General features: G+C 36.1%; 4 protein-coding genes across 16 annotated transcripts; 3 read left to right on the forward strand and 1 right to left on the reverse strand.

The window, feature by feature from the left end:
- The first annotated feature begins 279 nt into the window (after window positions 1–279).
- Window positions 280–3,230, forward strand: Dph2 (Diphthamide biosynthesis 2). 2 transcript variants are annotated; one of them, XM_089076713.1, is made up of 6 exons: window positions 591–733; window positions 1,139–1,222; window positions 1,356–1,689; window positions 1,776–2,257; window positions 2,495–2,786; window positions 3,041–3,230. In XM_089076713.1, the coding sequence occupies exons 2-6, from the start codon at window positions 1,193–1,195 to the stop codon at window positions 3,217–3,219; spliced, it is 1,317 nt and encodes a 438-aa protein (XP_088932839.1). In that variant the 5' UTR covers window positions 591–733; window positions 1,139–1,192; the 3' UTR covers window positions 3,220–3,230. The 2 variants fall into 2 exon arrangements, with proteins under 2 accessions (XP_011642039.2, XP_088932839.1); XM_011643737.3 differs by lacking the exon at window positions 1,139–1,222 and having other exon boundaries at window positions 280–733.
- A 781-nt stretch (window positions 3,231–4,011) lies between these two features.
- Nhe1 (Na[+]/H[+] hydrogen exchanger 1) lies at window positions 4,012–8,407 on the forward strand. Its single transcript, XM_011643736.3, has 5 exons — window positions 4,012–5,491; window positions 5,569–5,738; window positions 5,823–6,194; window positions 6,281–6,612; window positions 7,341–8,407. The coding sequence occupies exons 1-5, from the start codon at window positions 4,177–4,179 to the stop codon at window positions 7,363–7,365; spliced, it is 2,214 nt and encodes a 737-aa protein (XP_011642038.2). The 5' UTR covers window positions 4,012–4,176; the 3' UTR covers window positions 7,366–8,407.
- A 63-nt stretch (window positions 8,408–8,470) lies between these two features.
- On the reverse strand, window positions 8,471–21,454 carry SRPK (SR splicing factor protein kinase). 4 transcript variants are annotated; one of them, XM_011643735.3, is made up of 6 exons: window positions 21,306–21,454; window positions 16,541–16,733; window positions 16,137–16,452; window positions 15,371–15,949; window positions 14,990–15,287; window positions 8,471–14,882 (listed from the first exon to the last, which is right to left on the reverse strand). In XM_011643735.3, the coding sequence occupies exons 1-6, from the start codon at window positions 21,380–21,382 to the stop codon at window positions 14,591–14,593; spliced, it is 1,755 nt and encodes a 584-aa protein (XP_011642037.2). In that variant the 5' UTR covers window positions 21,383–21,454; the 3' UTR covers window positions 8,471–14,590. The 4 variants fall into 4 exon arrangements, with proteins under 4 accessions (XP_011642037.2, XP_011642036.2, XP_011642035.1 ...); XM_011643734.3 differs by having other exon boundaries at window positions 16,541–16,751; window positions 21,306–21,450; XM_011643733.2 differs by lacking the exon at window positions 21,306–21,454 and adding an exon at window positions 17,480–19,538.
- Window positions 21,455–22,361: 907 nt separating this feature from the next.
- Ciao1 (cytosolic iron-sulfur assembly component 1) lies at window positions 22,362–26,476 on the forward strand. 9 transcript variants are annotated; one of them, XM_089076717.1, is made up of 6 exons: window positions 22,366–22,564; window positions 24,886–25,271; window positions 25,348–25,456; window positions 25,533–25,697; window positions 25,790–26,090; window positions 26,319–26,476. In XM_089076717.1, exons 2-5 carry the CDS (start codon window positions 24,897–24,899, stop codon window positions 26,056–26,058), a joined length of 918 nt encoding a protein of 305 aa, XP_088932843.1. In that variant the 5' UTR covers window positions 22,366–22,564; window positions 24,886–24,896; the 3' UTR covers window positions 26,059–26,090; window positions 26,319–26,476. The 9 variants fall into 9 exon arrangements, with proteins under 9 accessions (XP_011642030.2, XP_088932843.1, XP_011642031.2 ...); XM_011643729.2 differs by lacking the exon at window positions 26,319–26,476 and having other exon boundaries at window positions 25,790–26,275; XM_011643731.3 differs by lacking the exons at window positions 22,366–22,564; window positions 26,319–26,476 and adding an exon at window positions 22,577–22,699 and having other exon boundaries at window positions 25,790–26,275.
- The last annotated feature ends 403 nt before the right edge of the window (window positions 26,477–26,879 follow it).

Raw genomic sequence — 26,879 nt, forward strand, 5'->3', positions numbered from 1 at the left:
TCGAAAACAATATAAAATTTGAAAAAAATTAGATTTCAAGGATTATTCTAAATTCTACGTGAATGTAACAGTCCGCTTAACATCTCTTAGCAAAAAAGATTCAACTGCGTATCGTGAGTAGTGCTAAAAAGCAGCTCACAACTTTTATTTAATTTTAATTATGTTATATAACTTAATTATGTTATATAACAAAGACCATCTCTTCTTTCAACCATTTTAACCAAAAGTTCGAAAGTAAAGCAATTTTAAATTTCAACATAAAATGGCGATAACTCGAAAAGTAATGCATTTCCGAATCTATGTTCATATCAATTTTTTTTTTTTTTTTTTTTGTTTTTGGATCCCCAATCACCTCTCGAGCGATTGATCTCTATTTTTGGAACATCCTGTATATTTTTCGCTTGCTCGGCACGAGAAAGAAGATGGAAAAAGAAAATGCGCGAGAACGTGGAAAAGACCGGAAGGACGCAAGCTGCACAGATCCGCGCAGATTCGCGTCAATCGCGTGATTCGCGACGTACGATCGTACGAGTTCCGGCGACACGCACATGTAAACAATTTCCGTACCGATTTATTATTTGACGCTCGCCTCAAGAAAGAGAAAGACACCATGATCTCGGTCAAGAAGTCTGCAAGGAGCGAGGCAGAAGCCGCCGTGGTGACCGACGCTCAAAGCGATCCGTATGATGTGGAGAAATGTGCTCGATGGATTCGGATAAATGCCTTAAAACAGGTTCGAAAAAAAGCGCATATTTCTCGATAATGCTCACTCAGATCCTTATAGATCCTTATAGATTCTTCCGAGATTTTTATCTCTTCTCCATCCCATTTTTTCTCGTGAATTGAGATATGAGAAAAATTGAGGTTATTTGTCAATCCATTTGTCAAAATTTGCTTCCTTTTGTAGATAATATATACGATATGCACGATTTATTGTGTAAGCGACACTTAAATTTCGAATAAATGATTGCGATTTATGAAAGCGATGGAGTAATAATAAGAATAACAATGATATTTATGCTGGAGTTGTTTATAGATAAGATTAGGTTAAGTTAGATTAATTTTAATTTTCTGTTTTATCATAATATAGATTAACTTGGATTTTGATTTAATTTACTCTTTATTTTCTAATTCTTAGAACTGAGGAAAGATAGAACATAAATTAAATCAAAATTATAATTAATCTACATTGATGAAAATGGGCACGAATCTATTGCAATGGGTATTTAATATGAATAATTACATTCTTGATTATATATAGTTAAAGCTTTTATTAATTATTATGCATAATTACATGAATAATCTGTTATCAAGCGGATATTCATTTGGATCTTTCTCTCTCTTATGCATTATAGGTGTGCCTACAATTTCCAGACAGCTTGTTGCCAGATTCAGTGGAAGTCACATTACGTTTAGAAAAAAGTATAGGTCAGAAGTTGTATATCTTAGGCGATACTACCTGCGGTAGCTGCTGCGTCGACGAGATAGCAGCACAACATGTTAACGCAGATGGCATAATACATTTTGGACATGCTTGCCTTAATCCTACCGCTCGTTTGCCGATTTTTCACGTTTTGCCAAGAAAGCAATTGGACACGATTGAATTCAGTAATGAGTTCGAACGAGTCTTCTCAGATCGTACAAAGAAAATTATATTTTTCTACGATGTGGCATACGCACATAAGATTGGTAAACGATTAAAATACTATTAGAATGTAAAGAGATCTGGTCATGTGATAAAGCTGGAGACATAATTGCATATTGTATGATTGCAGAACATGTGTATGATATATTGAAACCTATGTATAAACATTTAATATTATCTAAATTAAATTGTACATCGAACGTGGAATATACTGATATCAAAACAAGCTCGGCCTCAGTTATCTTAGGTAGAAATTATACTTTAGAGAACGGGTATAATGTGCAAGATTACGAAGGTTTCTTTTTGGGAGAAGAAGGAAAAACCCTTGCATTATTAGCAATGAGTATACCTGTGAAAAGGTGGTGCTATCTTGCAAATAATAAAATTCATGAATTTGAAGCATTGAATACACCTTGGTTGAAACGAAGAAGATTCTTAATAGAAAAGCTGAGAGATGCCAAAATTGTGGGAATTGTGGTGGCTACGTTAGGTATCACAGAATATCTGACGGCTATAAACACAGTGAAAAAAGCCCTCCGGCAAAAAAATAAGAAATCTTATCTTCTCAATGTAGGGAAAATAAATCCTGCTAAGCTTGCAAATTTCCCGGAGGTATGTCCAGTATAATGTAACAAAACATATTTGAATTTAATTTCATTGTGTTACATGGCTGCGTTCAAGCAGAGAAAGTGCTCAATGATTTTTCAATATGATTGGTCCTTGCCTTTAGATCTTCATTGAATGTAAGTGTAGAAACCAATCATAATAAAGAATCACTGAACACTCATCTGCTTTCTCTGCTGAACGCAGCCATTATTAGTAATGATCAATATTCGATTTTTATTTCAGATTGATGCTTTCGTTGTGATAGCTTGTCCAGAAAATGAAGTATTCGATTCGAGGGATTTTTTCAAGCCTATACTTACACCATACGAAGTTGAATTAGCATTTAATAGCGCGAGGGAATTTTGTTCGCAATATTTTATGGACTTCCGGCAAATATTGCCTGGTGGCTCTCATTATGTTAATTTTAAGCCATCAATGGATTCGGATGTTTCTCTCGTTTCTAGTAGTGTTAGAAATTGTGAGGATGATGCTTTATGTACTGATCAAATGAATGCTTTGACAGTTCGTTCATCAGGTATATATATCCAATTTATTTAAATTAAAATAAATTTCAAGAAACTAATAAGACATTAAAAACTCTATAACATTTTTAAAAAATGTATTTTCAGTAAAAAATTATTTCATGTTTTTTGACGCGCATTTCTATAATTTTTCTTATAATTATGTTTATGGTTAAACAATTTCTTCATATTCTAAGCATTAAATTTTTCTTTAACGTTTCTTATAATTGCACTGCAACAATGTTCAACATAGCAATTCTTTTACTAGGTACTGTTGCCATTGGTAAGGCTGGAGCTCAATATCTACAAGAAAGATCTTGGAAAGGTGTCGAACAAAGATTAGGTGAAGATTCTGTACAACCAGCAGAAGCTGGTCGCATTGGATTGGCATGGGAGTATACTAATGAAACTTTAAGAATAGATAAAAACAACGTACAAACAGAATAAATATAATTTTTAGATGCGGAGTATTTTCGTTTCTCTTTTTTCCTTAAGTCTAAAAGTTTAAATCGCGGAAACTTCTAAATTTTCTCAAAAAAATTAAATATCAAGAATAATAAGTGATCAAGAATATATAAAAAGTCACAATCAGAAAGGATATGTATAAAGTTGTTGATGAGTATTTATAAGTAGAAAATAATTTTTAAATTGAATTGTATATATATAATTGTATATATATAATTATTTATTAATATTAGTTTAATAATTTTTATATTATTTATAAGGTGAAAGAATAAAAATAAAATAATATTTAAGATGTAGGAGTGTGAGGTGTGAGAATTGATTATAAGAAAGGTATATAAAGGTAATCAAAAAGGTAAAGTATCAAATCAGAAATTTCTAAGAATTTCTAGAATTTTTAAGTCAGGCACAATTAATGTGAATAAGAAGTTGAGCACAAATAAAAAATTCGAATATTCTGAAAAAATTCACAGCTATTTGTTACTAACATTTCTTTCGTTTTAAATTTATAAATGAAGTGTAACGATAAAAATAACAGAATGAAGATAAAAAATGATTGCATTTCAATAAATGTTTCTCGAAAGCAATATTTTTCGGAATGCAAAATATAAGTGAATATAACTTATATATTTCTTATATATTCCTTTTAATAAAAGATTATTATTAATAATTTCAAAAATTATTTTGTATATAAGAATTCATATAAAAATCGTTATAATAATAATAATAATAATAATCTAGGGAATTTTTTTACATTTGTAAAGACTGACATCTGAGTCAGCTGTAGAGATCTTGAACATTCTAATCCACTAGTCAAACGTCAGAATTCTCGTGATTTTACCAAGCTCTAGGAAAACATTGGTATCTCATAAAAAGAAGAAAAGAGAAGAAGCTGCAAAACCGTCTTCTGCTACCTACGATATAATGCTACAACATTAAGAGATGACAACGTTTCAAGCGCAACATTTAACACCGTCATGCAGGTGGAGCCTGGTCGTCGGAATCTTGTTGCTATGTCATACGTCGTGGTATGTCTCGCACGGTGTAGAGATAATTAACCTGAAAGCGAGCGAACTCGTCACCGACAACAAGACCACGTCCACGTCCACGGTCACTCCGCACGCTCTGAACGTTTCGAATGTCACGGCGAATGTGTCAATCCTGTTACCCAGCACGGCACAGCCCGTCGTGCAGGTCGACGGTACGAGTCACGCTGTCAGTCGCAATGCAACCAGCTCGACCACCGTGAAACCATCAACAACTCCACCAGCGAGCACGGCACAGCCACCGGATGGTAACGCGAGCCATCAGACAACCGAAAAAAACAGCGCGATATCACCGAGTCCTGACAGGAACACGACGGACATTTCTGTGCCGTCGCAGAATCCGGATGCTACCAACGCGACCAACACCACGACAACTACTGTCGCTCCAGCGGAGCCCGTCCTCCCCGACAAGGGCTCCGCCGAGGAAGAGCACAACAGCTCGATGTCCATATTCTTCGTGTTGTGCGTCCTAGCGCTGGGCATTCTGCTGATACACTTGATGTTACAAACCAATTTCCAGTATCTGCCGGAATCAGTGGTGATCGTCTTCCTAGGCGCCGCGATCGGCATGATCATAAACCTCATGTCGCATCAGAACATAGCGAACTGGCGAAAGGAGGAGGCTTTCTCGCCAACCGCGTTTTTCTTGGTCTTGCTACCGCCTATCATCTTTGAATCAGGGTACAATCTACATAAAGGAAACTTTTTCCAGAACATCGGCAGTATCATGGTATTCGCCATTTTCGGCACGGCCATCTCCGCGTTCGTCATCGGAGCCGGCATATATCTCTTGGGTCTAGCGCAGGTAGCATACAAGCTTAGCTTCGTCGAAAGCTTCGCCTTTGGTTCGCTGATATCGGCGGTGGACCCGGTCGCCACGGTCGCGATCTTTCACGCTCTGGACGTCGATCCGGTTCTGAACATGTTGGTTTTTGGAGAGTCGATTCTGAACGATGCTATCTCCATTGTCCTGACCACTTCTGTACTGGAGTCCAACAACGCGGCAACGACCAGCGAGGCGATCATACTCGGCTTGAATCGATTCTGCCTCATGTTTTTCGCGTCGGCCGGGATCGGCGTGGTCTTCGCTTTAATAAGCGCGTTATTGCTGAAACATGTGGATCTTAGGAAGAATCCGTCTTTAGAGTTTGGCATAATGTTGGTGTTCACATACGCTCCATATGTTTTAGCAGAAGGCATACAACTGTCTGGTAAACGTTTAATTATATGATGAATTCTTTTATCAATTGTTATTGTTTATTTAACTTACATGAATTTGTTGTTGCAGGAATTATGGCAATTTTATTCAATGGAATAGTCATGTCGCACTACACGCATTTCAACTTGTCAACTGTTACACAAATTACAATGCAGCAGACAATGCGAACGCTAGCCTTCATTGCTGAAACTTGTGTTTTTGCATACCTAGGATTAGCATTGTTCAGCTTTAGACATAGAGTAAGGATATTATTTATATATATATTTATATGATCAGTACAATTCTTAAATATTTTTTATCAAGCCTTTCTTTCTTTTTGATAGTTTGAACCAGCATTGGTCGTTTGGTCCCTGATTCTGTGTCTGATTGGAAGAGCCGCCAATATCTTTCCATTGGCTTTGCTCGTTAATCGTTTTCGCGAGCATCAGATCACGAGGAAGATGATGTTCATCATGTGGTTCAGCGGCTTGCGCGGCGCTATATCATACGCACTGTCGCTTCATTTAGATTTCAGCGACGAGACACGCCACGTTATTATAACGACGACGCTTATCATCGTATTATTTACGACTTTAATATTCGGTGGGTCCACTATGCCTCTGTTGAAGTTCTTGAGAGCCGAAAAGAAACAAAAGAGCAATAGCAGAAGAAAGAAGAAAGACAAGGAAGTTACATTGAGCAAAACGAGAGAATGGGTAATTGGACAAATTTTGCGTCGCATTTAATTAGAAATCTTTACATATATATTGATGACATATAATACTTTTTTTTTGTTTAACAGGGACAAACTATAGATTCCGAGCACTTGTCGGAACTCACGGAGGAGGAAATGGAAGTATCTTTTTTGCAATCACGGATACGTGGTTTCGCAAGATGGGATCTGAAATTTTTCATCCCGTTTTTCACAAGGCGATTTACGCAGCAGGAGTTGAAGGATTGCAAATCGCAAATGACAGATTTGACGAATCAATGGTACCAAGCTATTAGAATCAGTCCGATAGAATCGGACGATGAAGCGACCACGGCGTCAACCGCACAATTAAATCTGAATGTCACTGGTACAGCTAAGGAGCAATCGCATGGGAAGGAGAAGAACGGACGTCCTAGACACGGGTCTATATTAAGTATTTAATTTTGTGTGTGCGTGTGTGCACGTGACGTCCTTCAGTGTGCTGAACTATGTGCTTTTAAATTATATTGCCTGTAAATGGATGTACATATAAATATTTATTAATACTTAATTTAGTATTAAATATCTATAACAACATATAGATCTCTTAAAAAATGAGAATTATTTTCAAGCTGCAAACAAATATCTTGTCCCAATGAACTGAGGGTGAGCTTTCACAATTTTCTCTATTTAAAATTATTACAAAATTTTTCTCTAACTTAAAATTTGCTTATTGCTTAACATTTACTTGTATATGTTTTACTAATGCACTTCATTGATATACACAAATATCTGGAATATGGAATCTTATTTCATATAATTCTCTAATTATTTTCATAATTTATGGATAATTATAAAAAGAGGGAACATGGATAAGAAAGAAGTGATAAATAGTTTGCACAGCAAATTCTACAGCTACAACATGAGTGAAATTTTTCTAAGATGTTAATAATTGTCTCTTATATATTATATTTTCATAATTTATTTCTTTTGCCTAATATTTACATGTATCTATATCATTATAAGCATCGTTTTACATTATTGCTTATATAATAAATAGTGTATTGTTCAATATGCTTGCTTTCTTCAAAGCGGCTTGACAACGGTGATGGGCAGTAAATTGATTTCAGCAAGATCTTAAAATATTAACAAAAATACTGTTAATTTACAGAGCTGAGGAGGATTGGTCTGATTAAAATTCAACTTGTTGCCACAAGTATATTTTCTAGAGCTCCCGTGGGTTGTATTAATCTCTTGTTCCATATGTAATTTTTAATCGTGCGATATTTGTTGAATTGATGAAGATCATTTATACGATCTGATACTTTCGTTAGTATTATCGTTAGTATTTGTACAAATAACAGATTTCTATTTGTGTTAATCTCGTTACGCATAATTAAAATTATTCTAAAATTAAATGAAAGTAAAATTAATAATCGAGAGAAACAACGAAATATGTCACAATTATGTATATGACGATAGTATAATATTATATTTAGTATTATTTTGTTTAGTTATATAATCGTGATAATTATTTTAATAATAAGTTAATTGAACAAAATTGATAAATTAGCGAGTTAGTAAGTTGGTTCAAATAATTTATAATATCCCGTATAGTTACCGTATATTATCTCTTTCAGAATTGTTTCTGTAAAGTATATCATTAAAATATATAATATTGTTTTGATCTGCATTATTATAATATTTATATGAATATTTCAATGATGAAATTTGAGAAATTGAATAGATTTGTTTCTTATATATATATATATATATATATATAAGTTTTTGTATACTATATATCATACGTGAATAATTACACACGTTTTGTATCATATCATTTGTGGGAGGAGCTATGATATCTTGCTTCCTTGAGGCCGAGCGTTAACCCACACAGTGTACACATTTCCTAGCCAGGAATCAACTGGCGGAAGATATGCGAGTACGTCCTATGTTCTATTGTAATGAAAGTCGATTGAAACATAAATGATATATTGTATTCGGCAGGTAATATAGATTTATCCTGTAACTGTACGGTATGTACAACAAAGAGGTGGCTAAAGTTGCGGAACGAATTCTGTATTCTCACTCTTCGTCCAGTATTTGAAATATATATTTAGAAAAATGTGAACATATTGTACATTACACTTTGTACGATTATAGCAACATCCAGAGACAATAAAGGTGATATAATTTGTGATATACTATATATAAATAAACTGATTCATAATTGTGAAATGATTTCAGGCTACTACTTTTTTACCTTCATTGATGGATCATAAGTGAAAAAAAGAAAAACCATTTATTTTGTTGCGAATTTATTTTTCATATTATATATCGATCTCTCTCAGGGGATGGATACATGGTTGTCTGTTTTTTTTTTATTCTTTGCGGCAGGGCACATAACGGAGGCAGCGTCTAAACATCAAATCCATTTATTCGTTCGATTCGTTATGGCTATTTTATTATGCTCTAGAGTTCTTAATGCTTCGCATGGTCATTACATCGAGTGACTGGAGCATGAGACATTAGTATACGATAAATTAGCGATTATTATATTCGGTATCTCTTTCTTTTTTTCTTTGAGCCTTCTTTTCCGCAAGCGTTCGCAGTTCGCTAATCCGGAGGGATATCTCTGAAGGAACAAATACGCGATTCTGATTGTACGATACGCTCGGACGAACATCGTTTAACACATCTTCGAACATTCATCGGTGCAAAGAGAAACATATTAGAAAGGATCAGCAGTGATCTATAGGAATTCTCTACGCAAAATGCGACGAAAATTATGCCATTATTAGGAAGGACACGATTTTACGAATAAGACGAAAGCGAATAAGGCCGAGAAATCTTAATCTCATTAATCTTCGTCAATTTTGAGAATCGGATTATAATTATGTAATCAAGATTTCGAAATCAATTCGTTTATTATTTGCAGAAGACCCAACAACGCCTTCTTATTCCTTCGCATCTCGCAGACGCGGCTCGTGCGACGCGATCAGGCGAATTAATCGGTCAATCAAGCGGACATCATTTCTCCCCGGGTCCTCTCGCGAGGAGGATTCGATCGCCCAGCCGGTACCAGTGACAAAGGACATATTTTTATCTCGCGCTAATCTGGGATATTGTCTAGGAGAGGAGCGCGACGACAACACGCCGTCCCTGGCTTTTTCCCTGTCCCGATGCTCCAGTCGTTTCTCTCGCAACGCATCTGTCCGGGTTCGGTTCGCTGTAACTTGCATGTCCCGTTTGTCGGCTCGATGAACTTCTAAAGATGATCGTCACGTATCGCGGGCGCCTACACGTGCCGCTATCGATAGTTTTACACTCTTATTAAAACGTCCGTCGCGCGGCGGGCCCTCACCGGACCTGCCGCGGCGAGCGCAAATTGGCTAAGCATGCAGAGTTTAAATAGCTCTCTATAACGCTACGAGACCAGTATGACTATGTACCAATCAGTGAGACAATAATAATATTATCGCATGCCGACTTTACGTCTCCCTTTCTCTCCTTCGCGCGCGCACACAACCCAATATCTCCCCGGCCCTATCATGCTGATATATATAATCGCTGTACATTTTACGTCACGACCCGTTTCTTTTCTTTCTTTTCTTTTTTTTTTTTTGCAGAAGGGTCCTCACCAACGCCTCCGCGTTTCAATCGCCGTGGATCGCCTGACGCGCGAACGCTCTTCTAAAAATGTGCAAAACCTCGCGCTGGGTTTACTCGCAATATTTACAGTATCTCGTGCGCGTTTTTTTTTTTTTTTTGCGACTTACATGTAATAAAATTTGGTGTTTGATAGCAAAGCTTTCTCCGTTCCTCTCATCGAAAAATTTCCCGTCGCACCGCATCGCTCTCCCCGACAATTCTCCAATTTCTTAAGATTAAAGGAGGAGGATACCACGCGGTAAAATCCCTTCGACAAAGCGCAACGTTAACTTATGGTCGACGTATAATTTTCGCTCCTCGATCAAGGCCACATTCCTCGGTCCTCGCATTCGCAATTTTAACGTCGTGCTACCGACACTCGTCCCTGAAAATTGTACAGAGGCGGACTCCCGCAATGATATTGCGCTTCGGCGACAATTATAATTAAGGAACGACTGACGGCTCGCGCACACACACACACACACGTGCACACACACGTGCACACACACACACACACGCGCGCGCGCGCGCGCGCGCACACACACACACACACACACACACACACACACACACACAATGCAGCTTCGCTGTGCGTTCAGCATCGTCGTACAACTTATTGCGTATTTTATCGATCATCTGCGGAACGAGACGACAATCAATATCATACCTCGCAGCCACGTTGCGACAGGAAAGGAATGTCAAAAGTTGATCCGAGAAAGGGGTATGCGAGATCACTCACTTCACTCTCCGATCTCTGCGGCATCCTCTTATTTCTGTGCGACGTTGTGATATTGATTGCTCCGATCCCGAAAATATTATAATTCATAAATATTGGTGTCAGATTAACGCTCGAGATATTCGGCGGCGAGATTAGTACATCCGATCGAACAAATCGCTCGGAATAACGTTTAGAATCTACCGATTGGAACATGAGTCCCTGGTGTGTGCATTTCAATATTGGGTCCCTGTATCGTACACCATTTCCTCCCCATTCCATCCGACCGTATCTGATCGTCTACATATCCGCGAATCTCTTACATTTATACATATCATACGCGAGAAATCTCTCTATCGCAGGGGGGAGGAGGGGAGGGAGGGGAAAAAAAAGAAAAGAAATGAAGCGCCTCGCGGCTGTTACTTGTCTCTCATTTCCTCTCCCTTTCTTGCTATCTGGCTCGCACAAATAAAAATTATCCGCTCGAAAATCGGAAACGGGGCGGCGGAGGGATATCCCGTACATCAAGAGCTATACACAGTTCGCTATTATCGTTTGTTAATTTGCTGCTAACTATTCCTAAACGCCAAGCAGCGAGTCACACCTATGTAAATTTATCATTTCAATATATCCATATGTTTATATATATATATATATATATATATATGTATATTTATGTATAGAGCACTATGGAGATATTAATATATATATGTATGGTACATATGATATATTAATATGAGATATAACGTTTTTTTTTCTATATGGTCACAGTGCGAACGTTTTTCAAATGCGACGACTTGCGGAGCCGCCAGCGTCGCCGGCAACGCGATACTTTGAGCTTCGATTGACCTAATGACGAACGGGACGCGATTTTCCGATGCCTGAATCGCCCTCGTCGTCGTCTAGCGAAATCATTAAATCTAGTCAACGATCCGTTTATGATAATTATAATGTATCGACGGAAGCGCACTCCTCAGCGTGCTTCGATCGATATCCATGTCTCTATAATCTCTTAACTGTCAGGACAGAAACCGATATATGTATAAAATTTTAAAATTGAATTCAATTCTATCGTCCTATAAATATGTTGAGAATTAAATGTCTATTTGTGATATCTATGTCAGATTTTCTTTACAATTTCGACTTCGCTTCGAGAGATAATAAAAAAATTAAAAGAGTAAAATTCTTATCCTTTCTCTCTTTTTATGAACGTTACAAATGTTTATAATAATATCAAGTGTAGAATTAATCATATTCTATATATAAGTAGAAAATGCTCCGTGCGTAAAACTTTAAAAACTTAAATTCATCGGAATTATATCGGTTTCGATCTTTAACTGCACAAATTCTCGGAATTTACAATTGTGCTTGTAGTTTTTCACTAGATAATATGAATTCTAAAATTTTACGAGTGTCATTCGGAGTTAAAGAATCAAGCGATAACCGAGCAAAAGCTCGATGTTAATTTGATTAGAAGCGCGTATTATGAGTACTAACGGAAAAATTGACTATTAAATCGAGCCATGATCGCTGCCTTCGTAATAATAGATTTCACTGGCCGTATTTCTCTCGTAGAACGGTATCGAATATTATTCGCTAAGATTTTAGTTACATACTGTACAAATTCGCCAGGATCGCCGTGATTAAGAGACCACACGAGATTCACGAAAGAAGGAGACGCGATGATAAATGACATGTTATGAACTAAAATGCAGATTTTATATTGCCAGGATTTGAATTGCATATAGACGCATTCTTCCTGTATCTGAATTATAGCACGGGTAGAAGAGGCATCTTCTCATCTCACGTATCATGCTGCCTGTTTCCTACTTATACAAATTTTACTGGGTTTTTTCAATTTTTCAATCGCGAGACATAATTAATTATTAATTAAAAATACAAAAAAAAAACGAGAATATAATGAAAATCAGTAAACGTATTTCTTAAAAATGTCAATTTTTAATAAATTAAAAGCTGCGTCTTATACATGTAATTTTATATTGAAGCATTCGTGAAATAAATTCCTAATTAAAAATAATCAAAAGTAAAATAAATAAAAAATGCATGCTGTATTAAAAAATAAATCGTAAAATGCCATATATTTTTACAAGAGTATTTTCCTCTTTTACCCGGGAAGAAATGTAACCGAAAAGTGAATGACAAAGACATTTGTACATCGTAATGATTTCCACGTACGCACGCATCTCCACACGTAGTTCAATCGAGACCTTTTGCGAGACTTTAGATTGGCAGACGAAGCGAAACAGGACATTCTGCGGGAAGCATGAATCGAATTCGTGCATAGGAAAACATGCACGATCAAATGGTCCTGAGGAACGCACTGCTTCGCTTCTTTATTTATAAAATAGAAGACAATTATTATGGGCAGAGAGCTCAGTAGTCAGTCAGTGTTCAGTGAAGTAAAGAAGTTTGCATAAAATTCAACGTTACTTTTGTTATAATTGCTCTCATGTTTGCCAATATCTTATTCACGATATAGATACTCTCTCTTTCTTTTTGTAATTGTACATTATGTATACAGGCATTCGCATTAGCGATGTAAACAAGATTATAACAAACAGAAATGTTCATTACAATATTAGTATCGTAGGGCGCAATGGAATAAGACAAGATGCATAATATATTTTCACATACAAATCGCCTATTGGATATAACATTAGTCTTATATATTGCTATTTATATATACAGTTGTCTTTAACGTGTATCGTTACAAAAAAAGTATATATAAATTATTATGTAATATCAACAAGTACGACCTTCACGCCGTTTGCTGCTAAATAAAATTTAATTTATTTTAAAGTTATTCTGATGGCGATACAAAAGAAAATCGATACTCTTAGATTTTATATAAGATTGAATAGCTTTGAAAAAAAATAAAATCCTTAAATAAGCACATGCATATTGTTTTATTCAACCAGCGCCCATTGTAAATTATATATTCCAAGAATCCAGAGATCGACTCTTGATTGATTATCTATAATATACAGATTCCTCTATTTGAAATTTACATCTATTTGAATGCGGTCCCTCGTTATGTGTATATCCGTTCATGAGTATTTCTAACCGGCTCACGTATATTGAGGTAGACGTAAAATATTAATTAAGTAGCCATTTCTGTCCCGTTGCGATTTCAGACGACAAGTTTGTTGGCAAGAATTTACAGCGACCGGTGTGCAATATATAAAAGTACACACGGATAACTGAGTCAAGGCAATGAGTCCTAATTTTAAACCAAACACGTTACCGAGTCCGCCAGTACCTTCACAGCGCGTTACGAGTGGATCCCACGACTCTTGGAATATTCATAGATAAATTAAATGACAAGTACAAAGAATGCGACACAAATGTGTATGTAAAGTAATCTATATATATCTATATAAAGTACTATGAAAAAAATTTTTCTTTCTTCTTTTAATTTAAGTTCTCTCATCACTAATTAAAAATATGATTTAACAAGTGGTACAACTACACAAATGGTCAGCCGATGTATGTTTGAGAGTGTTACATTAGGAAGCACGCGCGCGGCCATTTTATATATGGAAATTAGCGGAATGTTGCAAGATCTTTAATAATTTCCGGATTTTGCGACACTTCGCTCGCTGCGTTTGAGAGGCGACTTTCCTTGAGGCGACTTCCGCAATATTGTCAAATCACCATTTGTAAAAGGTATATAACAATCTTTTCGAAACGTTTTCGGTTTCGTAACATTTCCCACGCGGAGACACGCTCGTAGTGTACGTATGATTAATATAACAACATATGTTACAACTCGTTTCCATAATTCATATTATATCAAACAGTTTTCTAGTGTACGTGTGTATGTGTACATGTGTGCTCTTGAAACGATGCACTTGCTTTTCGTACGCAAATCGGGTCGCGGAATTGTGATTTTCTTTTTTCAGTACGGAAATAACACCTGACAAGTTTGCAAGTGTTTTTCGGCTTCCTATCACACTCTCGATTTACAATTGCGACAACTGGGCGGTAAAGTGAAAGTTGCAGAGATATTACAGATAAAACAATAAAAAACGCGATCACTTTTTGATTTGCAGCCAAGGATGCTTCAGGCACTCGGCTGCGGTGGCTCGCATGCTCGGATTGAACTCGAGCATAGGTATTAGGAACTCTGCGAACTCGCGCGCTTCGTTCGGAGTCCACTCGTATTTCTCCGTCAACACTTCATACAGGCCCCATGGTTTCAACCCGGTAATATGCTTTAATTCACCTTTCCTATTGAAATATATCCTCGAGTTCTTCCCCGAAAGAGCGATACGTCTCGGTATCTCTCCCAGCAATTCGATGATATGAGCCAAATGATCTTCATCTCTAAAACATAAATAAGAATCGTTTCAATACTTGAAATAATCAAGCGATTTTAATATAAAATTCATATTGTAATCGCAATTATAAGTGTGAATGTTGTAAATCATCACCTGCAGTAATCCTTGCCGTTGTGAGGTTCAAAAAGATAATCTCCAGTTGCCAATTCAAACGCCATGCAAGCAGTGGACCATATATCGGCAGAAGTATCGTAACCAGAACCTAACAGAACTTCGAGTGACCTGTATTGACGAGTTTGAATATCGTCCGTGAATTTTTTATGAACCCAGCATGCGTTTCCAAGATCTGCTATTTTTACATCTATCTCGCAGTCCATTATGGCAGGATCCAGAGGAGACATGGACGCCCGTTTCAATTGCTTACTTTCCGGTGGGTTCAATGATCTACGACCTACAAATAAGATGAAGAATGACAGATAAAATTACGTTAGGAAACAAAGATAAATAACAGCGATAACAACGCGATTACTCTACCTTCGCTACATTCATCAGTGTCATCGGGATCAGGTGGTAGGATACCTTCGCCACAACTTTTCTCCACATCGCACAGAGTGACATTGTCCATTTTTTCAGATTGTTCGGACGATGGATTCTGTATTTTCTCACCGCCCGCTAAACCATCTACCCCATTCACGTGTAAAGAAGGTGCAGATGGTTCCGAGTTGTCGGGTGATCCTTTGCTCTCCGTATTGTCCTCTATGCTCTCCGTATTGAGATCCTGGTCTAGACTATTCGTTTCAACCTCTCCGTTTTCTCTCGTGCTATTCGCGAGCTTAATTTGTTCCTCTAACTCCTCTATCTGCTCCATTTGCTTCTTCAAGAGCTCGTTTTGGCGTTTGGCTTTTTTCTTCAATTTTTTCTTCTTGTTCTTGGACATTTTGGAATTCGGCGTGGGTTCTTGAAACTCTTTCGGCGCAGTGGAAATCAGAGATACCGGTAACTTCGCCCCCATAGAATGCAATTCTGTCGCTTCACATGCTAATTTTCGTATATAAGTCTCATCGACGCATACAAGAACATTTTCAGGTTTAATGTCTGTATGAATAATTTTACCTGAAAGAGAATTCAACATGTACTATATGTACTACATAACGGTAAGTGTATCGTAATCGGAATCATAGTGAGCTTCCTTCCATTTTAAAAGTAATTTTATGGTAAATAATATTCTGGTAAACTACTGCGTAAAACTGACTAATATATAGACTTGAATACTACCAATAGACTTAAACAATCATCTTACATTTATTATGAAGATAGTCGAGACCTTCGAGTACTTGTCTGATGACGCGCTTAACGTTATTTCTTGGAATTCCTCTGTAGTTCGACTTGATAATCAATTTAAGAAGATTATGTCCAAGCACTTCAAATACCATGCAAACATGCAGGCCGTTAATGCCGCTGATCTTGAAGTCATTGAGCAACTGGACGGTCTTATTGCGCTTAGGATCAGTGGGATCTGTATCGCGCACGTCTTTTAACAATTTAATTTCATCCAATGCAGTCTCAGTGAAATGGGATGCGGATTTCACTATTTTAAGCGCCACAAAACGTTTATCCTGCAGAATAATTTCAAGATATCCCATGTGTTGTCTATGTAAGTGTGAAAGAGAAGATTAATCGCCGTAATCCAAGATTGTATCGTACCTGTAAGTCCCAGCAGAGCCATACGGTGGAAAAGTGACCCCAGCCGAGCTTACGGGTGACATGATAGCGATTTAAAAAGAGATCTCCTATCTTCACGGGATGGTACCCGCCTTTACAGTAGTCACTGCTGTCCTCCTGTTCCTCGTCGTCAGTACTGAATACATCGTCGTCTTCTATCGTTTCATTGCTGGAACTATGACATGGTACCAATCTACGACAAATTCGTCGATCGTAAATAACAGGTTACAACTAACGCGACGCTTGCAACAATCGATTCTTCCTCGTGACATAAAATCAAAGAGCGAATGAAGCAGAAAAACAAATGTGTAATTAACAGCGTTAATGATATTTGCGGTGATGGTGCTCCCACATTTAACAAGCATAATTAATGTTGAATGACTTCATATATAAGAAATAATATATAGTCATTATAAAAAAATTAAATAAGAATTGTAATAAGGAATCTAACAATTTTATATTCAGTGTTTTCGACAATACACTTGATGAACACACGCTATTGAGATCCTGATTAATGAAGCTTACATGTAATCGTCGGAGAGATTATGGAATAATTATTTATATTAACCCATATTATCCACAATCGTTGGAGATTATCATCATTATATTGCTGTATTAATTATTATTATCCACGATTTCTCTTCCCCGCAATCACGAATATATAATTATCAACCTATCGGTATCTCTGAAATGAGACTCAAACGACGACGTGAAAAAAATCGAGTTTGGCAGATTTGGCGCGATTTAACGTGCCGAAGGCGAGATTCTTCTCAACGGCAAGCTGTCACCGTTGACGAAGATACGCAACAATACACGATCCACGTTAACGAAACGTAATTGTAACGTAACGTAAAACACCCGGGATGAGTCTCCGCGTACCATGCAGCTGCACGCCGACCCAGCAGGGCACATCGGGGTTACCTGGTCCCGTTGTCGCTGTTATAGGCGCGCTGCGGGGGGCCGTCCGAGGCGTACTCATAAGTATTGGTGGTCGTGGTGGTAGAAGTGGTCGTTGTGGTGGTGACGTTGGTGGCTGTAGTGGTGGTAGTGGTGGCAGCGTTGGCGGCGGCGGCGGTGGTGGTCGCGGTGGCCACTACTTGGCCACTACCAACACGCGGCCCCTTGGAGCTCTGCGCGTCTTGCTCGCTCTGGGAATTGGCCTTGCCCTTGCGCTTGCTGGGCTTGTGCCGCTTCTTCTTCGCTTGGATTGCCAGCACCCGTCTATTCACGTCTGTCTTGGCGCTCATCCCGCCGGCCGACCACTGGACACCCGCGTCAGGCTCGACCACCGGTGCTCCGCTCACTGCCGCTGCCTCTTCCTCCTCCTCCTCTTCCTTCCCCTCCGTCCCCAACGCCGACGCCGCTGTTGCTGTTACCGCTACTGCTGTCTGTTATCCTCTTTCCGACGTTCTCTCCGCACGCACTGCACGCAGAGGCACGCAGAGGCACGCACGACCCACACTTCCGCCCGTTCCGGGCCGCTCCTTCGTGTTCTCTTCGCTACTCGTTACTGCTGCCGCTCTGTCGCTGCTGCTGGCAGTGCTAAGCTCGCCCTCGCACACCGATATATCGCGATTACACTCGCACCGATTCCACGATTCGACTCGGTTCAACTCGCCTCTGTCTCTTTTCCTCGCTCTATCTTTCGTTCTCTCTTTGTCTCTCCGTCGTCCTGAAACTCGGGCGCGCGGTCCACTGCGTACGGTTATGAAGATCGGAATTCTCTTCTTTTTCTCTCTTTCTCTTTCTCTCTCTCCCTCTTCCGATTCGAGATTATCACCTACTTCATCTCTCGTACTCGCTCGGCCGTTGTTTGAGTATGGCCGTCGCCGTTTCTGCTGCTGCTGTGCACGCACGTCCGTTTGTCTATCCTTCTCTACGCGCGTCACTGTGCCGCACGGCTACCTACCCACCAAGCAGGTGTCGCCGTGCCTCATCCGCTGGTAAGTCGTCGACGTCGCACACCGCACTCTACCGCCACCGTCGGCCGTCGTTGTTTATTATCCTCGTCTTGTCTCGTCGCGCGGACAAGACACTCTCGGTCCGCAATCGCTCGCTTACGCACACTCGCTCGAGGACACGCGAACGCGACGAACGTGCGATCTCCCACCTCTTCGCCTCACCTGTGAGTCCCTCCGGTCGTCGGCGGCGGCGGCGGCGGCGGCGGCGGCGGCGGCGGCGGCGGCAGCGACAGCCCACCGGTTCGGTCTCGGGCCACTACGTCAGCGCCGATCGCGATTACGCTCCTCTCCGCACCGTGGCAGCAGACGTGGCTCCGCAACTCGGAATGGTCCCTCGATCACGAAGATTTCCACCCTTTTCTACGTTTCATTCATTCTCATCCTTCGCGTCCTTTCGCGGGTCTACGCGAGGTGAAAAAGGAGGAGGGGGGAAAGGACGCACGGAGATAGCTGCCTCTCGTCTTATCTAGGTGGGATCTACCGTTCCTCTCTTTCGACAGAGCGCGATGACGTCTGCCGCATCATCACGGCGCGATTGCGCGCTCCGCAGAGTTCACAGACTATTTCGCACGGACTCCGTCGGTGCGAGGGACAATTATTATTATTAGTTTACGGCAGGGCGCGCGCGATTAAAATATCGAGCGTTGTGCCGCGCCGTCGGAATGCCGCGAACTTCTGAAACTTCCTTATTCCGCGTATGCCGAATTAACGAATCCAAATCGAATCGTCGGGTGATCGACGCGAGAACGCGAAGCCTACCCGTTACTCGCTTTCCAACACTGGAAACGAACACGCAATTCGAGATTTCGAACATTCAGTTGCCTCGAACGTGAATGTTACAGATACAAATTTTACAATCTTTATTTATGTACGATCCCGCAAACTCGAATCTTCTTCTTTTTTAAATAACTTTGAAAATCAACAATTAATCCGTATGTACGAAATATGAGAACTTTAATTCCGATTAAATTTAGTCAGGATTAACTTAATAAGCACTAAAAAATGTTTATGATTACGATTTGATGTGTGATACATATTTAAATATTTAGAATATGATTCTATTAGAGACCTCCATTAGATCTTTATTAGATTTCTAACAAAGTGTGAATGTGGATTTTATGGAACTTTCACACATTGAAAAAAAATACTGTTGAATGAATATCATTAGTCTAATTGGAAATAATTTCGTTAATTTAATGACATTATTAATGAAACAAATATGTCATGCTCTTGTTTTAATAATCAAGATCTTTGTTTCATTAATAATATCATTAAATTAACGAAATTATTTCCAATTAGACTAATGCTGTTCATTCAACAGCATTTTTTTTCTCAATGTATGAAAGTTCCATAAAATCCACATCCACTTTGTTAGAAATCTAATAAAGATCTAATGGAGGTCTTTAATAGAATATATCATATTCTAAATATTTAAATATACTCATAAAATTAAACAAAATTCATTAATAAAATTTATAAATATATAACTTATAAATATTTTTGATATTGAAAAAGAAAACTTATTTGTATATTTATTTTCATCTGTATCTATAAATATCTGATAAATGTTTGTGTGGAAACAGTTTTTAATTTTCTGTTATATATAAAAAGATAAAATTAGATTAGATGCTATACAAATACAATTTGAAATTTTGCTTTGTACCATTTTATAAATTGATAATTAAGTAATTAGTAAGTAGTTAAGTATTAAGTAATTAAACTAATTGAAGTATGAACAAAGTCACCTTTGATAGAATACTTATCTTTGGGATTTTTTCTACTTTAAACTTTCTTCTATTTAAAATACATATTATACATATTATTTGAATAACTTTTGTGTAGAAAAGTTATCGCAAGTGGTGAAAGATATATATTAAATCTGAATTTCAATTTTGATACAGACTTGTATAAGTATTCTTTATATTCTAATAATCGCGTCTGTCATTATATATTTATCAACAATAGTATTAGCTAATTTTTTCTCGCACATGTGAGTTAAAAAATAAGAAGTAGCATATAAAAATCAGTATAAAAGATGTGCTCTAAACACCCTGTTACATGTTACGACCCTTATATACTGTGATGAAAAATCAAAATCAATCTTTTCAAAAATTAATAAAATATATTCATTTATTTTATATGTACTATATACATAAACATATAGTTAAGTATATGTATAAGTAAAAAAGACTACCAATTAAACAATAAACATATTTTATTTGTATAAATAATAAGAAAACAAGTTTTGATTTCATTAAGTCATCTTTAACTGTAATAAAACATCTTTTTGAAAAGGACGCAAAGGAAAATATAAGCTATTACAATAATTGTTTTGTAAAACAATATTATTTTAATTAAAATAAAGATTGTCAAAAATAATATTTAACAAGGGAATTAAATAATCTGCAAAAGGAATATTAAACTGCTCTACAAAAAAGATGGCTAACTTTATTTCACATTTTACCTTATCTGCATGCAAAATATCGCTTTTATTGCTATCACTATTAATGTCAAGGCTTCGATCTCTTTGATCCATTATTTTCATATATTTTGCTTTTCGTGAATGCCGAAATAAATTTGCTCTGACATTTTATAGTATTACGTGAAATACAAAGTTTTACTTCTTGTAGGATGAGAGGCCAACCATCTTTTAAAAATATCTTCATTCAGCCACGCATTACGAAATTGCCTGATTGTTTTTCTTTTAATTGAGCTTCTTTTATATAAATATCATATTTAAATCATTTACTCATATATATATATATATTGACTGTATGCTTTCTTACCTTTGTTTACCTTTAACCTCACTAACTCGATGTCCGCCAAAATTCATCCACGCCGCATAACCAAGCATAACGTGCATTCGTGATGTCTGTTTGCGATGCTGTGTGGCTAGCTGGATTTGCTATCGAAACGTCGGATGCATGCGCGTTAAGGTACATTCCCAAGTTCATACAAAAGCTCAATTCCGTAAAGCGCATATGCGCACATTTATCTATAGTTCATGTCACGTATACTGTAATAAAATGCGCGCATATGCGCTTTACAGAATTCAGCCAAAGTCTGTTCTTTTCGGTTGAATTTGCACAATTCATCTTTCTTCCTTTTCTTTCCATATTGCAGGGAAAAAGAGAAAAGATAAATTGTGCAAGTTCAGCTGAAAAGAACAAACCTACAGATTACCAATTAAAATTGAAATTATATTAAAATTTAGTCACTCAATTAAAATTCATGAATTTGAAATTAGTTTTTTTGCGATAAGGCTTGGTTGTTCCACTTTAGATAAATTTATGTGATGGATAAAGAATAAAGCTATAAATAAAAAAAAAAGAATGCGAAGAAATCAGAATTAGCGGGATTTATCAAAATATGGAACAATCCATCCTAATTCCAATTTCAATCTTATCCTACAGTCTGATAAGGTTTTAGAAGTGAAAAAATTGCAGAATTTGACGTTTGACAACCAAAAGTTGATAAATTAATATTTATCAACTTCAAATTCTGCAATTTTTCAACATTGATAAATTAATATTTAAACTGATATATGTTTTTTTAAGCTAATATATATTTTTTTATTGTAAGCTATTATTTCATGTGTGATATAACAAAGTTTTCAAAATAGCGTTTTTAACTGTAATGAATTGACTCAACCCGAAGTGAGTTAATGATGTCACATGCTAGAAACTAATTAGAATTTGAAATAGAGCATGTTATCATCTTTAAGTTATCACCTCGAGTTGAGTTCAAACTCACTGCAGTCGAAAACACTAAAGATGTTGATTGGCTATAGAATAGTGAAAGTTTTGAGTCTCTAGAAATTCTCTATCATATATCCAATCAACGCTTTCAAAAATTTAATCGTACAACACATGAAATATCAACCTTAGCTTTATCAGTAAAAACTTATTGCTTATTCTTCGTTATCATTTTCAAGAATATTCTGTATACAATTAACTGGTATTTATTGCTTGCAAAAATTAGCAAAAATTAATGTTTAATACTCGCTGATAATTGCGTCGATTTTTCTAGAACACGGGAAAGAACGGTGAGTATTCGCTAAATATTGAAATATTTTATTACTTGTGCAGTGAGTGAATGTAGTCGAATGTTGTTAATTAACTATTATCATCCATGTGACAAAATTCCTCTAAGTTCATCATTAAATACGCAAACGTTGCAAGTAAGTTACATATGCGCACTGTAAGAATAAAGAAGGTTAGTAGAAGAAACGATTTAGACGAATATACCTTATTTGCAATAAGAGAACACACTGTGCTATTTAGTTCCAATGTAGCCTAAGTTATCCTGTTTACATAGTATTAAGATCATGTATTAATAATTTATTTAAAAAATGTAATTTGTCTTTCTAAAAGTATGTTCTATTTATTGGATACAGGCATTTTATTATTTTTGTTGCATTTATAATCTTTTAGATAGATTTTTTAAAGAAATGTTCTAAATAAACTATTTTTATATGAAGGAATTATGCAGAATTATGCTGTTGCAGGTAACGATGGGTATATTGGAACTAAAGCAAAGTTTAACCGGGCATAAAGGCAGGGTATGGAATGTCTGTTGGCATCCTAAAGGTATAAATCTTGCGTCTTGTGGTGAAGACAAAACAATTATAATATGGGGATTGGAGGGACCCAAGTGGGTTACGAAAATGATCCTTACTGAGGGACACTCCAGAACCATTAGAGAACTGGCTTGGTCCCCCTGTGGTAATTATATTGCATCAGCGAGTTTTGATGCTACTACTGCAGTGTGGGATAAGAAGTCAGGACAATTTGAATGCAACTCAACATTAGAAGGACACGAACATGAAGTAAAAAGTGTTAGCTGGTCAATTTCTGGCCAATTACTCGCCACATGTAGTCGAGATAAATCTGTATGGGTATGGGAAGTGAACGATGATGAATATGATTGTGCAGCTGTCATTAATAGTCATACTCAAGATGTAAAGAAGGTATGTTGTAGATTTATCTATTGAAAAATATGATTTAAATATATATTTATTTAGAGAAATTATTCATTCTATTAATTTATAAAGAAATCTTATATCTATAATATAATATAATATTTTTATTTTATTAAATATAATATTTTTATTTTAGGTGAGGTGGCATCCACATGAAGAAATCTTAGCTTCTGCCAGTTATGACAATACAGTAAAGATATTTAAGGAAGATATAGCCGATAGCGACTGGTCATGCATCGCAACCTTGTCCTCTCATACATCTACGGTGTGGAGTCTTTCATGGGATGCAGTCGGTAATCGAATAGCAACATGCAGTGATGATAAAACTATAAAGATATGGCGGGAATACAAACCTGGAAACGACACAGGCGTCGCTACACCAAACAACGAATCAGTTTGGAAATGCATTTGCACACTGTCGGGATATCACACAAGAACAATATATGATATCGATTGGTGTAAGATCACAGGGTTACTAGTGACAGCATGTGGTGACGACATTATTAGGATATTTAAGGAGGACGATAATTGCGATCCACATCAACCAAATTTCACACTGATCTATACAATGGACAACGCACACGCTCAAGATGTTAATTGTGTACAGTGGAATCCTACGGTTGCTGGACAACTCGCATCTGCAAGCGATGACAGTACAGTGAAAATATGGTTTTACAGCGAATAAAATGTATACAATTGTAAAATATCTACTTCTGTTTTATTTCATTTCATTTTTATACTTAACAATAATAATTAACTAGATAATAAATAATGTTTGTTATAAAATTAAGAGTTATTATTATCTTATCAAAAACAACACGCGGAAGGAAGAGGAAGAACTTATTTTATCTAATTTTTAACTTTTCGATATATAACAATAGAATCCCAAAATTTTTTCTTTTTTTACTTAAAATATTTAATTTATGATAATAATATGAAATTTGGCTTAGAATAGCTGAAAACACACTGTCGGGATACTACAATAGCTTTATGTCTCTAGAAATTCTATATCATGTATCCAACGCTTTCAAATAATTTATCATACAACACATGTATCCACCTTAGCTTTATCGGCTAAAAACTTACTACTTATTCTTCGTTATTATTTTCAAGAATATTCGATATATACTTAACAATATATAATTTATGCAAGAATTAGTAAAATTAGTGATTAATATATATATATTATAATAAGTTGAAATTTATTATTTTCAATATAATTTGAAAACTCACCGTTTCGATTGAATTAGAAAATTCGATTTTAATTTTGTGACAAATAAATATTAAATTTAAATATCTGGTTGTTTATTGGATGTAATATTTTTAATACCTTGCGCATTTTAAATATAAAATATAAAATATTTATAATCACCTCTTTATTTTAGGATATATATAAATGCTAAAGCGTTTGTACAACGTAGGATTATCTTGTGAGAAATTTTATTTCCAACACAAATATATTAAGCAATATAAGGTGATACATACAATAAATCGCAATATGAATACAACTGTAGAAACTAAAGGCTTGCTCGTGAAGGATATTGTAACTGCAATAAATAAATTTGCGGATACATCGCTGGCAGCTTCTTGGGACAACGTTGGATTGCTGATTGAACCTACAGAACCAAACGTTGTGTCGCGTATTTTATTGACGAATGATTTAACCGAAGATGTTATGGACGAAGCCATTAAATTAAAAACCAATTTGATCGTTACCTATCATCCACTAATATTTGCACCATTGAAATCTATTACAAATCGATCTTGGAAGGTATAATAAAGTCCTACGATATAAATTTTATCAAAATAATATTGTAATCTGATTTTTATTTATTTATACATAATAGGAACGAATAATAGCGAGATGCCTAAAAAACGATATTGCTGTTTTTTCTCCACATACTAGTTTTGATGCCATAAGAGGCGGAGTTAACGATTGGCTAGCGGAAACTTTTAGTAAGAAATAGATTTTTTACAATATTTTTGTTGTTAAAACAAATAATATCTTATCATTTAAACATTACATTTGAAGAGCTCAAAAACAGTGAGATAATTCAACCGAATGAGAGCGATGCGACTTATGGCTTTGGAAGATTGTGTACTTTGGAAAACCGGATAACTGTGGACGAAGCGGTAAATTTAGTAAAGCAACGAACTAATCTGAAACACGTAAGATTAGCACGTGCACGCAATACAGGTGAAATCTTAGTGAAAACAATTTATTTTTGAACCAAGAGATTAAGCTTAATGAGTAATGTAAATATAATTATTGTTATTGTTGCATTTTAGATGGTTATATTAATACTGTTGCGGTATGTGCCGGAGCGGGTACATCGGTATTGAAAGGAACATTTGCGGATTTATATCTTACGGGAGAAATGTTGCATCACGATGTACTGGATGCTATACATCTTGGAACTCACGTTATATTAACAAATCATTCTGATTCAGAACGCGGTTTTTTAAAGGTCCTCGCTCCGATGTTGGAACATCAATTTCAGAACTTGGTCGAAGTTCGCGTCTCTGAAAGTGATAAGGATCCACTGCAAACTATATAAGTTATTACTTTGAAGAAATATTCATCAAGTATGTTGATATATTTGATAATGATAATAATTAATAATTGATAATGAAATTAATAATAATAATATGTAAACATTATTTTCGAAAAAGAATTATTTATTTTTAATATCATATATTATTTCGATTTATATTTTAATCCGAAATCATATGTATGTAATATATATCAAAGTGATAATACAAAAGGGAAACATATTTTTTTCTTTATTTTATGAATATTATTGAATATTTTAAGTAGCATTAATTTTGTTCTGATTAACAACACCAGAAGCGAAATAAAAAAGGAAAGGTGTTTTTTTTAAATCTTATCACATCAATCGCATTTCATTTAATGGTGATTGAATATTAAATGGAATAGTAAAATTTTTACGATGGGAATAAAAAGAAAGACCTGTTTCTTTTTTTTTTTATTTAGTATCCCGTACATTTTATCTTAATTAAACTTTAATTTTGAAATTTATTCCGTGATATTTAATGTTGATTAAAAGATTATGTACAAACAAGGTTTTAACTAAGAAACTATGGCTCTCTCTCTCTCTCTCTCTCTCTCTCTCTCTCTCTCTCTCGAATTTGCTGAATTTGTAGTTTCTAGGAAGCACAACTGTAAACATTCTGTATATACATTTTAGCAGATCATTTATCATGATCCAAATAGACTTTAATATTTGATTCTCATATCTCTGTTAATTACTTTTGATTTTAATTTTTGATATTTTTAATAAATCTATAAAACTAAATCTATAAATGTAATATCTTTTATACTCGAGATCAGAATAAGACGGCGATATTTTAAATAACA

This window comes from Pogonomyrmex barbatus, unplaced genomic scaffold (assembly GCF_055798465.1).
Source record: "Pogonomyrmex barbatus isolate J1 unplaced genomic scaffold, ASM5579846v1 scaffold2, whole genome shotgun sequence".
Classification (NCBI taxonomy): domain Eukaryota; kingdom Metazoa; phylum Arthropoda; class Insecta; order Hymenoptera; family Formicidae; genus Pogonomyrmex; species Pogonomyrmex barbatus.